Raw genomic sequence first — 14,222 nt, 5'->3', positions numbered from 1 at the left:
TAATAATAATAATCTTAAATATATTAAATTATCTTCCCCTAAACTTCTTTTTTTTATTTATTTGAAATAATTAACCATCTCACATGTTTACTTGTAATTAAAAATGGATACAAATAAACTATGAAAGTATTTTATAATTACGTTAGGGGGAAAAGTGGAAATATGTATTTTTTCACGTTTCCGGGAATAAGAGTAGTAATTTTATGTCATGGGAAATCCAAAGATTACAGTAAAAACAAAGAGCAGCATATAAAGCTGTAAAAACTAGAAGTGAATGATGGACAAATTATGAATTAAAGATCTTTTTAACTGGTGGAAGCTAATTTTTCCGTTTCGCCAGTCTGATAACTGTAGCCATGTCGATATAGTTATTAAACTACTCCATTTTCATTTAAATAAGCTATATTTGAGCCTTTCTGTTTAAAGGATGATCATTATCTTCACTATTGGTTCAATTAAAATTTAGCATTGAATAAATGATTAATAGAACTATGTGAATTTTAGTAATCTTTTCATGTTTCATCGTCAAAAAATATTATTAAAGTATCTTCATGAATAATATTTTTTTAAAATTTATTTACTGAAATTTACAACTGTACAAAATAATACAATAACTAAATATGTTGGATGTTTCATATACACTTGAAAATCTTGGGATCACCCATCGGTGGTACTTCAAACATTAACTTAAATTAGAAGGTCCCGTGGCCATCTTTTTTTCAGACGCCTCGGAGAATTATCAGGGACTTTTAAAGATGAAAGATTAAGAATTAATGGGTTAGGATGGTTAAGGAGTTTGGAATGAAAAGACGCATATCTGTTTTTGGCCAATTCTGCAACGAATGGGATGTTAAGGTCTTTGTGAATGAGTTTATTTGTAACGTAATAAGGAGCATCAAGGATTTTACGTAGTATTTTGGATTGTAAGGATTGGATGCGGGAGGAATTTCATGGTGGAGCCCCAGAGCTCAATACCTTATGTCCAAATTGATTATCGTAGTGTATACTAATTTTTTGTATTGAATGGAAAGTTTAGAGCGTTTGTCAAGTAAGGGTTGTAGCAATCGGAATCTACGAGCAGTTTCATGTCGTTTCAGTCTTATGTGTGGAGAATAATATTTAAATGTGATTTTTTAATCTACAAACTGAAAGACTCATTTTGAAAATTAGATCAGGGAAATATTGCTACTGTAATTTTTTTTATAAAATTTCGTTCTGAAGCTAGCGAAAATTATTTCAACTCAAAGTAGGATGGTAAGTAAGTTGCGTAATATGTGTACTACAGAAGATTTTATCTAATTTTATCGAACCATATACATTTAGGAGGAAACAAGAGATGACAAGAATTTACGTTTCCAACAAGCCCCCAATGATTTGTATCGGCAAAGGAACAACTTAACTTATATTACAACTATTATAAATACTAAGCAACACTTATTATTATTTAATTAAATTTTGATTTGTTTCGTATTTTTAAGGTTGCACACTATTAACTATTTAATATTGTATGTTATATCTTAATCTAAATTATCTTAGCATTGAGAAACCTGCAACAAACAGGTTATTTAGACATACTGTCATAATGAATTCCATTAACCCAACCTCCACAGCTCTTCATAATCCCTCACTAGTTCCTTTTATAATCATTAGAAAGAGTAAGCAAAAAAATAATATATTCAGAATATGAGAATCAGAATAAAATTAGGTTAACGTTGACTAATTAGTTTTTCTACTAAAACCTCTCTTCTTACACGTGTAATAAGCTGATTTAGGCATCCCTTAATGATCAGAAACCATCTATATCAAAAAGAATAACAAATTTAAATTAAAAACGACACCTTTAAAAATTCAAATTTCATCTACAAAATTGTACTATTTTTAGAAATCACTTTTTCATTTTATCATAAAAAAAGGATGCCAGCATATTGTACATATTTAAAACAGTATATTTGTCACGAACAAAAACAAAAGTAAACCAATACTCGTTTCGTTTTCTGTCCACTCCTACAAAGGTTTTATTTTTATTTTTTTTCACCATCTAACAAAAAAAACAACAAAGACAAAGAGATGAGGAAATTGGACCGCCCTGATGAATATTCATTCTAAAGTCTCTAAAGTTTTCCGATAATCGATGGCAGTTCAGCCAACTCGTCTCGAGTGGTATACTTTTGATTTATTTCATAGTAAACACAAATGATGAAATGGATGTAAATGAATCACGTTTGTTGCTGTTTTAATAAGGTATAACACTTTTTTTTTCCTAAGCCCATAGGCTCGTTTGGTTGATGTCATTTTGAGGTTTGAGCGTAGCCTATTTTTCTGCATTGTGATGCGTTTGGAAAGGGGGCTGAGAGAATGGAACCTCTAGGGTGGTAGTTTGGGTCTGTCTGATGGTGACGGAGTTCGCTAGGTTTGTTGAGTCAGTTGAGTTACTTGACCAAAATATTTTATATACACGTTTTTTTTTAATTTTCAAATCTCTTTATTTTTATATATGGTTACAGAATACATCATAATATAATGCAATACATTATATATATACAAATTTACATTATATCTTCGTTTGCCGTATGGCATTATTAGATGAGCAAAAAACTTGGTCCGCTAAAGGCGGTTATACATTGGTGGCATGATAGCTGGGGGCTTACGAGAAAAGGGGAGGGGCCATTACACACGTTTTCCCACAAATATTTTAAAAATAATTTTTACGAAGTCTATTTTTGTGAGTAGATTTATTGCATTTTCTAGTGTTGGTAATATGTCTAGGTAATTTTATTGAAACTAAAAAAAAAAAAATACGGTAATCCAAGCCGTAGATGTTGTACATCCATCTAACGTTAACAATCTTTATTATTATCAATAAGTATTTTTACTATCGTTTTCGAGATTGGTGGTTTATTAATACTAATAAAATTTATTATTGTTTCAATCTTATTTATTAAAGTGAACGTTTAAAACAATTCAAACTGAGTTTAAGTAATCTGTTTTCAAGAAAAAATTTAAAAAAAGTTTGAATACGAGTATTTGTAAAACATACTGAAACAATGTTACTTTAAAATAAAATAATATTTCTCATAATTTAGTTTTTTAGTATATTTTAATATTTTTTTTCTATTTAGTTAATTATTATTCATAGAAATAACTTCTACTTTCTAAATATATTTATTCAACAGGAATAAAATGTACATATTTATCTTCACGTCACTGCAAATTGAAGGTGAATGATTAAATAACGTTAACTTTCTGACCGCAGGAAGTGATTAATATGTTTTTAATTTTTAACTTTACCAATGAGGCTATGTAAATTACTGTTTTTATATTTCACATGATAAATTATGTGTCTACGTTTTATTGTTTCTGTAGTATTATAAGAAACACGTTAATATTCTAGGAAAGGCATTTTTATCAGTAACTCCGCCAGAAAAGTTTTTTGTATATAAACAGCTTAATGACTTTGGAGCCGAAAAATAAAATATAATTCAAAAAAGTAAGGAGGCTTGGAATGTTCTTATTCTATAAAAGTAAATTAACAGTGTGCTACTTAATTTAATAATCTGAACAATCAAGTCCATGAATCTGTTCAGAGCTCTATCCATAGAAGGCTACCTCATCAGTGAGAAGTGCAAAATAGAGAATAGTGGCGGAATTAATGTAATTATCTTGAATAATTGAACGTATTGTAATGGTGCTTGATTACCTCTAATTTTAATCAAGCTCAAATTATCCTGATCATCAAGTAAAATGGTCGTGGGTACTCACATTTCTGTAACTAACGAAACTAAATTCTAACGAGATAGGTTGATTGCTGCTTGTGCTATCTAAGTTTATCAACAATTAGTAGGGTTGCCTCCGCCTGTGAAATATTTAACTTTTTTTCCTAATATACGAAGTTTTTTAATACAAATTTAAACTTATTTTGTGATATAACTGAAAAGGAAATTCAGGATATTTCTTCTCTCGTTTTAATGAATTTATTAGAGATAAATGTAATTGAGTTCATTGCTTTACTTATGCATGTAAGGATTTTCAAGCTCCAAAGATACACTAGGCAGCTAAACTTAATATTATAATAAAATTTCCTATGTATTGATGCTCTGTACTCACGATATTGTAAGTGTGATTTTTTGACATCTGCGTTTGTACGTGATTCTTGGAAAATGGCAAGGTACAGAAAAAGGGTTGAGACCTGTAAACACACCGGTATCCTCTATAGGGATCACAGAAACCTTTTAGATCTCATGGAACTAAACGGTGTTTATCAGCCATGAGAAGGTTACCTACCTCAATTATAGTTAATACCCACCGGACTAGTGGTGGTGATTAACTATACTTGTGAATTATCTTTCGTGGGCGTTGTTAAAAGTATTCAATGAGAAATCAGAGAGAAACGATACCACACCCTGACAATGAAGTGGGGAGGAAGAAGAAGCTTGGATAAAGGGAACTTCAGGCTTGAAAGTGGAATAGGACACTTCTATCTTGGGAAGATAGACCGAGCGGGAAGCAGAGAAAGACACTCCAAGTAAACCATAATGAACAGATGACAACCAACCCACCCCATCTACAGTTTTATTATCCACCGAGTTAGGTAGTCAATTATAATGTAAATATATTTAACAAACCATCTATCTGGATCATTTTATTGCAATCACATACGAAATGTAAATAAATGCTTTTATAATACTATCATATTCCTCAATACCCCTCCTCATTGATATGATATACCATATATAATACCACTCCATATATTTGAGTGGTAATAATACTACATAAAGATATATAATTGATAATCTGGTAAACATAGAAGGCCTTTGTAAAGATAATCCAATAATTATAGTTAAAAGGACTCAAATAATTTTAAGTAGTTGAAATATATTTGAATAATTGCCCTCAGTAATTATCCTGGCATCCTAGACACTCATTAGGTACAGTAGATATAGAATTGTTACTTGAAAACGTTCAGGATTATGACTAAAGCTTTATGTTCCAATTGGAAACATTATTTTACTCAGTTCTTTACTTGCCAATAGTAAGCAAACCCATACGGACTAACTACTAAAGTTATGAGATAACTTACAGGGGTATAGAAATTCATTCAAAAATGACATGACCCTAACCAGCATGCCTGATGTATAGGCAGAAGACATAAAAGAAAGAAGCTAAATGAGTCTTCTTACCTAAACCACAAACCATAATGCGACATTTCTCAATATTAGCCAACGAATAAAGTCGTTACAATTCAGAAATGTATCACTAAATAAATAAATTAGGTAAGGATGGGTTGTTAATACTTCACCAAAAATTTATTCATGATTTTACAACGTATTTGTATAAGTAACCACTCTGTAAAGATTCAATCATATTGATTTTACTACAAGTTACATTCCCGAGGTTGGCTTGTTTGGCCTTAACGTTGTGAAAACAGTAATAAATTTTTGATTAAGTATTAACAGATCACCTTTACTTAGTTCAAAAAAACCTGACTTCACCTAAAATAAACTTATAAATGAATAAATAAAGATTAATATAGTTTAGATATATTAAAATGTTAATGTTTAAATAAAAAAACATATTTTAAAACAGTGATCTAAATGAATCTCTACTGAATTTAAGAAAATTATTTTAAAAAAACGTTTTTATCCCATATTTGAACATTTTATTTTTCCAACCATATTTTCCAGTTCTAAATTAAATATTTTAGGTATTATTTTTTATATTAATATGTCTTTGAATATGCTTCTATAGCATAAATAGAGAATAAATATTTCTAAAGCAAATAGAGAAAACCTTTAAATTTAAAATTAGTTAATCGACGGATTTGGTATTGCAGTTTCAAATATTTCTTCCACATAAAAACTTCAGTAGCGATAATCCACAAAGGTTCGAAAAATATGGTACGTTCACTCTCAGTGTCTATAGCTGCGACTTCCGTTATAGTTTCAATCGGAAGATCTCAAATTTTATCAACGATTTGGACGAAAACATTATTGTAAAGTAGTTAGAAAATTAACTGTCTATAGTAGTCACTGTGTAGTTGTTAGCCTCACGCTGTCTCCTCTTTCTTAAAGGAAAATAAATTCAAATCTTTTTTGGTTATTTTGCTATTAATTTATTCCGTAGATTTATAAAGGAATTCAGTTTTATAGTTGTAGTTTATAGTATAATGACTTAGTTCCTGATCAATACAATTTTAGCATCAAAAATTCAGTTTTGTGTGGAAATCGCTAATGGCGCCTAGTCAATACCAAATTTTGATACCTTCCTATATTAAGTATCATAAAATCGATTGTATATTCAGAAACTGCCTCCAATAACCCAACAATGGATTTTACTATCGAGAATATTTATAACTAAAATATACATCACAAATTGATTGAATTTTCTTCAACATCTAAAAGATTTTATTGATACAGATATTTATCTTAATCATGCCGAAGTAGTTTACAATGAAAAAATACTGAAATAATTTTGGTTGTATACTTTTTGTAATCAGATAAAACCGCGATAACTTTTTGCATTTCCCTAGAGCTGTGTGATTATTTCTAAAAGCAATCACAGGACGGGCTGATTACTGAAAGAAAAATATTCTAGTACTAATCATATCTACTACTTGTATTCAATATTAATCAAAACATTTACACAGTTCGAATTTAAAAAGAAGTCGCAACTGGCATGTGAAAGAATTTCTCACTCAGTAAAAAAACAGAAACAGAACCTAATAATGACCTAAAGTCTACTTGATTTTTTTTTTTAATTTATTCACATTTACAACTGTTATGTTTATTTATATAAATAGACATCTAATGAATTTGATGTTACATCATAATGGTATGGTACAGTCATGAAGAGAAACTATTCATTTGTAGCACTTTAATAACATTTCTACATTAGCAGGTCTTGAGGCAATCTTCCTTTTCAGGCCTCTCGCAGGATCGTCAGGAATGGAGGAGGGAGCAAGGCTGGGAACTAGTGGGTTTGGATGATTAGGGAGTTTATAAGATTTAATTTATGAAAAAGTGAGGAACATTGGGGTTTTTACGAAGGATTTCGGATTGTAAGATTTTGATCTGAGAAGAATTCAAAGTTTTAGTGGAGTCCTAACTCCGCATGTCCAAATAGGCCTTATATTCATGTAGATTATTCTTTTGTAATGGATCGGAAGTTTAGACCGTTTGTCTAGTAATTGTTGTAATAGTCGGGACGTGTAGTTCCATACCTTTTCAGTCTTGTATGAAGATTTCAGGTTAGTCGTTATTTCAGATGTATTCCAAGATAGCAGATCTGTTCTAAAGGTGTATGAGCAATATTACTAAAGGAAACTGTAGGGTTGGTTTACAACGAAGAGTAAAGATTATTTAATGGAAGTTGTTTTAACCGACCAATTTTGACACCACTATTACGAGGATCATGATATGGGATTGGAGAGTTTGGGATGCGATTAAGGACGTATACATATGTGTCATCGGCATACGTGGTGAGGATAGTCTTTGGATTGATTGGTATGTCAGCTTACTTGCAATTTAATAATCTAGTGAGAAGTAAAAATAGTGAGAAGCTGAAGAATTATTCATTGATGCCATAAAAACCGTTTACAATCAAACGATATATTACTAAGAAAAAAAACAAACTCATCTGAACTCGTCAAAGGTAGCCCGAGTACATTGACCACAGGAGTAGCTCCGCCTTATCCAAGCATACGATGTGCTGATCGATTCTAAGCCTGCCATGAAGACATGTTACACTTCCACTAATCCACTAGTCACTACTAGATTAGTCAATAATCCATTCGGATAATGTCTAATATCCTGGAACATCTATGGATTTCGAACTGCACTTTGCCTTCACTGGGAAAATACTTAATCCTCTTTAATAATATTTTTCAGAGAAGACAATCGTTGATTTCAAAATTGTTCATTTAATAGTTTATATTATATATCTGGTTAAAGAGCAATAAAAATGAAACAAATTGCAACAGTAAAACCCTTCATAGCTATAATTATGTATTAACCCATCATTAAAATCTAATTATAGAGTGTTTTAAATATTTCTATATTAATTGTTTTAATTTTCTTGTCGAATTAAAGCAATGATATACATTTTTTATAAGGTGGAATAGAAAACAAGTTCATGAGACTCAATTATAGATTTTTTCAATTACTTTCAACAAGTATGACGATGTAATTTATCTTAAGAAGCTTTAAGGAGATACACTGGTTTAAAAATTAAATCAAATTCCATCATGTTCTCAACCGGAAAAAAAAGAAAAGAAAAATACTTCTCTTTTTTATATTAGCTGGCTTATGGAGCGGCGCAAAATTTGTAAAGTTTTTCTCATTAAGTTGTAGTGTTTGGAAAACTTTATCCAGCCTGGAGCACAACATTAAATTCCAGGTCCTCGGTTGAGAATTTATTCTTAGTAGTCTTCTGCTTGTTATTTTGCAATCTATAAAAGTGGCCCAACGATGATTTTGTAACAGTTTTAACAAAAGAGTTTCATTAATTTGAAATGAGTTAGTATTGATTAAATGTCTGGAAAAAAAATCAAGGCGAAAGAAGACCATTCTCATGTCAACTACTTTAATGAAATGCAAACAAGATTCTCTCCAGAGGATTCCGAAAACGTAACCAATCTTTTTTCTTTTCTTAAAAACACATATTTTTTATTTACTTAATATCCATTATCTTGGTTAAGTTACGACTCGATAAAACTCTATATAACTAATTGTCATAAAACTGAAGATTATATTATTCGTGATTTCAAAAAGTAAAAAAAAATATGTTATTTTACTAGCCAATTATTATGTTGGTTATTTTTAAGAACATAAATATAATTCTCTCTCGATTAATTTTTTTTTCTTCCTCTTCCTATCTTTTCCTAATTAAGTTTAATAATACTTAACTCACTAAAATTATCTAAAATATTTAGCTTTAGAAACACGGATAGAAAGACATAGAACACTGTTGAAAGTTCATAAAATTTTAATTTCTTTAGAGGGCAATAATGTAATAATTGTGATGCTATTTTGAAAGCTACCAAAATTAATCCTTATAGATAAATAAACACATACATACAAACACATGTACAACTTTAAAACTATTAAAAGCAAGAATTGGTCCAAAAAAAACCACTAAATATCACAGGTTTCCTATTTTATTGAGAATCACACAATCGTCTAAATGAACTTTTCTTTAGCTTATAAGGTGAAAATTTGTAAAAAATATTGCTTTACATTTATGGGACATCCTTTATCACATAAAAATATAGGATTGCTTAATCTTCGATATTTTGCCGATGAAAAAAATTAAAATTAAATGATCTTGCTAAAAATAATTAGGGCAATACGCTAAGAGAGGTGAGAGACATACAAAACAAAATTGGTTTCATATTAATATGTACTTTATTTATTCCAAAGGATAGGAAATTTGTTTCACATTGTTGTTTTAGGAAGTTCTTTAATGAGACAAAGAACATAATGCTCGAAGAAGTTTTTTTTCGTAAGCAACTAATCTAAAAATAACTAGAGCTCAAAAATTGCTCCATCAGTTTAGGCTTCCTTAGAAATGTTAAAGAAGCGCTCAGCTAGTGCCTCAGCCCTCAGCTCTGCTTAATGTACCGGATAATTAAGATACTGGTCTTCCGACATTCATTTATTCTCGATTTTTTTTTTTTTTTACATAAAATACTTTTATTGCTTTAGTAATTCGTAGCAAAGCAATCTGCCTTAATGTTGTATATTTTTTGTACTGAATATAGTACTACCCTTTTCCAGCAAACATTTAAGAAAATCTAATGGTTCTAAACGTAGTAAATTCAGTGAATGTGAAAAGAGCTTATAAAAATGTTTCTTATATTGCTCTATTGGTTACATACTAACATTGCAAATAATGACCATAATATTAAAATGTATAGTCAGAGCATTGACTCAGTAGTATATTATTTCACAATTTATGAGAGAATCCTGTTTGATATATGGTTACAGATTAAATTAGCGATCAATTTTACAGTTACATGAGAAGATAAAAGAAAAATATTATCGTATTTTTAAAAACAAATATCATTAATAATTAGATTTAAAATTGGTTAAAGGTCAGAAAAATAACAACTGTTAAACTAGAGTAATTATAATTCTTTAAAAATTTACACATAATACAATATAGCAAAAAAAAATATTCCCACCAGTATCTTTATTGCTACATTTATAATATAAATCCTGCCAATCATTAATACTTTATTTCATTTCCAAAAGTTTAATTTCTTTCAGCCTGTCTCAAGATTACCAGAGCAGTTATTTTTTTTACGATTGCAATTCTTACTCTGAATCTGTATAAGTAAATATAAATCAAATAAATAAATAAATTCTGATCACATCTCTGTTCTGATTCATTTCTCAGATTCTTCGCTATTTTTCATAGGCCTATAATGCACTAAACTCAATGAAAAAATGTGATTAAAATAGATAAAACTCTGAACAATAGAGACGTTATAATATAGTATATATCGTAATATACTTGAGCTAATTTGTTTTTATAAAGCTTAGAATCATTTATATCTATTTTATTTATATTAATCATATATTTTTTCTTATGCTTTTGTACCTTTGCTAAGATATAAGGGCGTTTTCTAGTAAGATTGTCTCCTGCATTTTTTTTAAAAGCTATTTTGATATCTTCTATTACTTTAATTTTCATAAAAATCTATAAATGGCATATTTAAACTAAAAAAGAATTTTAAACATAAAACATTTAAATTAGTAAATCCCATAAAATTATATAATAAAATAGGTATAACTACTGCATGTTGTTCTTGTACTTTACTGTAAAAATAAAAGAAGTATATCTTCAAAGTAAGTTTAATTTAGCGTTTATTTTTGTTTTATTTGAAGTGTAATCAAAATTAAAATAGTCAAAATTTTAGTATTTAAAGTGTTACCTAATAAATATTTATATTTTTCATGCCTTTATTTTATTTACTTAATTCATCTTTTCATAATTTCATCACTCCACTCATTCACTGGTTGTGATATTCCAATCCAGTTATTAATCCAACTAAATTGACAAAGAATTGAATATTTTGTATAAGTTAGTATGAAAGTGATTTTAGCCCTTACTGATAATTTGTACTATAACATAGTTATGAGGAACTTATAAATAATTACAATTAAGCCGAAACAAAATATTTAAATCATCTATTAGGGATAGGAAAGTGTAATAAGACTTGCATTTCAGTTAATTCATATAACCCAGAGGGGCCAATAATGGGACAAATAGAACCCACCGGGCGATATAGCACTGATATTAATGGACCAGAGGAAATAAATCATTGGAGCATTGTAGCCCCTTCAATATGGCTGGCTATACGTGACACGCAAAGACGTCAAGCTGTGCGGTATAGCATCATCGCACTCTGTCGGCTCTAATAAATTAAATTGATTTATTTCATTTTTAGTTATTGCTATTTAATGACCGATGTTGCTCACACTCCTTTATTTTCAATATTCTGTAGTAGATATAAATCCAAGCATTCAAAACTAAATAAGTTATTGTTACCTTCAAGAAAGTAATGTATAACCGATTCGTAATAGTATAAAAGTTTTTTCGTGACTCCTCGGTTAATTGGTCATACAACTCATATTTTTGTTTTCAAATACTTCACCTCATAATATTTTTATTTTACCAAATTATCCTCCGAAATACTTCTTATTTTATATAAATATTACTGATTTGTATGCATATTTATTTATAAAACGTGCTTAGATGCTGCTAACACTGTTCCTTTCATCATCAAAATGTTCTCTTATTATACAGTTTTTATTATTTTCTCTATTATAAAGAACTTCTGTAATTTCCAACTTCCGGTCTAAAATCAAAGACTACTTATTCTAAATTGAGCCGAGATAAAATCCTTTTAATTTCAACATCTTTGTTTTGTGTGTATGTTCTTTTTTTGATTTATACGAATTAGAGATATTAGTTTCTTTAAATATCTTTTGCTAAAAAACTATATGTTTGTGAATTACATTTATCCTTTAGTTCTAGAAGAAATATTAATTATATACTATTTATAGGTCCAATATAAGATGTTTATAATTTTTCATTATCTTCCTTCAATCAGAATTGTATATATGATTTAAATTTAAAGTATTTATGGTTTGCAAAAATTTAAAAAGTTGCATATCGTGACCTTAATTACAATACTTCCCAACTACATTTTTTACTTGCACTTACCGATATATGTAATATATTGTAAAGGGAAGTATTCCATTGTGCATAATTTCCGTCTGTGTGTTTTTGTGATTGTGCGTGAAAAGCTTAGTTCGAAAACAACAAGTTGTAGAAAACTGAAAAAATCAAATATAGTGTATATATATGCTTGTTATTATACAGAAACGTTTTCGTTAAAATCGATTGGCTAGATAAGCCAGTTCACATGATCGATTTTTCCCTTTTTTTTCAATTATCTCAAAATGGCTCAAAGAATTTTGATTTAATTCCGTATATTAGTACATTATATAATATCAGTTACGTTGTATTCTCATTGAAGTAATATGATAAGGCTTAATTTCAGAATTTTCAAAGCAATTAAGAAATACAAATTATCAAAGACTTTGATGAATAACAAGAGGAGAAAAAAAAGACAGAAGTTATGCATTTATCTATAAATATATAATAAATGCATAAACATCTTGATATACTCAAAACGAAATTAAAAAAAAAAAAAAAAAAAAAAAAAAAAAAAAAAAAAAAAAAAAAAAAGCAGAATTATGTTTGGTAAAATATGTTTAAGAATTCAGGTAGCAATGTGTTACTTTGAGTATTGCACATAAATTTGGTAATATATCAGGATTAGGTCAGCAGAACAGAAAATGAGCTCTAATTTGAAGCGTTAACAATCTGACTAATAGTTTATATCTCTCTATTTTGACTTGATCTTTGACCTATAATTTTGTTTCTCATTTTTGTACTCATAATCACCCTCTAAAATTTTCACTTGAGGGGTTGCTTATACTTTATGATAATATTAAATTTCTCTTTATACAAAAATAAATTTACTAACCTAATTAATTACGTGTGTTCAGTATGATCACTAAATAATGCTCTGTATGTTACTGACAGGGTACGACTGGCGAGGGAGAGCTGAACCCTGGATACGAAGAGGAGACGAGAAGGAAGATCTCCATCGTGTCTAATGACATAGAGCGCAAAATCAGCTCTATCTCCATGCCCAAATCCATTCTAGTCAACGGAGATAACTTGAGCCATCTTTCACACGGTAAACGATTTTATATATTGAGTATCTAATCGTAATTAAATATATTATAATGGTAAATACCTTTCCTAAAAATGATTGCCAATAAAGTTCAAGTTACGTTGAGGAGAAAACCTTTAAGTTTAATTAGTTATAGTAACAAATACTTGTTACCTTTCAATTAGGGTAAACTATCAGGACTAATTGTATCAAAGACATTAAACCTTGGCGCTCTATCCTTCGGCTCAGTGAAATTTCTATAGATAATTGAGCTCATGGTTTTTAACCTAATTATCGTTCAAGCTCTCTCCCCAACCCTTTAATAATATCCTGTAATTTCCTTTTCTTTACATTGTACTCCCTTGGCTTTCCTGCGCTCTAGCCTGGTTAGTCTCTTTGATTCTTTACAAGGCACCATTGCAGCCCTTTTCATTATATTCCCTGAGCTAATCTGAATCCATTCCTTTGGGACTTTTCATCTCTTAACTATTTTTTACAATTCTCTTCCTTTTGAGATTTGGTCTAGCAGGCTTTATTTTAAATTAAAATTTCCGCTAACTATTGTTACCGATTCATTGAAAAATCAGACAATGGAAGGCTTGAAGGATATAATCTATAAAGGGGCTTTATTGTACGACTAATTTCATGATTGAGTGCTCTCCTAAATATCTGAAAATATATCCTTCTTACCATCTTGTTAGGCCTAGGAGATTTCTTTACTATTTAAACTAATAATTTTCTATGTTCCTGCATTAAAAACCAATATTTATCTAATATTGTGTTAGTTCCCCATGTTCTTTGGTCTAGTAAGGCGATGGACTGCTTACTTCGGTACCGAAACTAGAGTCTGGTCATGGTTGTAAATTTATTTTCTGCCTGATCGAGGGTCGACTAAGGTTACATAAAAACCCTTACGGGGCAAAACTGGCCTGGAAGAATACCTAACTTTTATAAGTGTTGTAGCGAAAGTTCTGCG

General features: G+C 29.5%; 1 protein-coding gene across 6 annotated transcripts in view; it reads left to right on the top strand.

The window, feature by feature from the left end:
• Positions 1-14,222, top strand: part of Nha1 (Na[+]/H[+] hydrogen antiporter 1) — a 244,678-nt gene that overhangs the window by 109,591 nt on the left and 120,865 nt on the right. For all 6 annotated transcript variants that reach the window (XM_024358963.2, XM_014426848.2, XM_014426850.3 and 3 more), the window contains one exon: positions 13,114-13,270. In XM_024358963.2, coding sequence (XP_024214731.1) covers positions 13,114-13,270 — 157 coding nt within the window. The remainder of the gene's footprint in view (positions 1-13,113; positions 13,271-14,222) is intronic.

The sequence above is a fragment of the Halyomorpha halys genome, unplaced genomic scaffold (genome assembly GCF_000696795.3).
Source record: "Halyomorpha halys isolate HHAL.00 unplaced genomic scaffold, Hhal_1.1 Scaffold596.1, whole genome shotgun sequence".
Taxonomy (NCBI): domain Eukaryota; kingdom Metazoa; phylum Arthropoda; class Insecta; order Hemiptera; family Pentatomidae; genus Halyomorpha; species Halyomorpha halys.
Note: the sequence above shows the minus strand (reverse complement) of the source record. Positions and strands in the feature narration are given on the sequence as shown.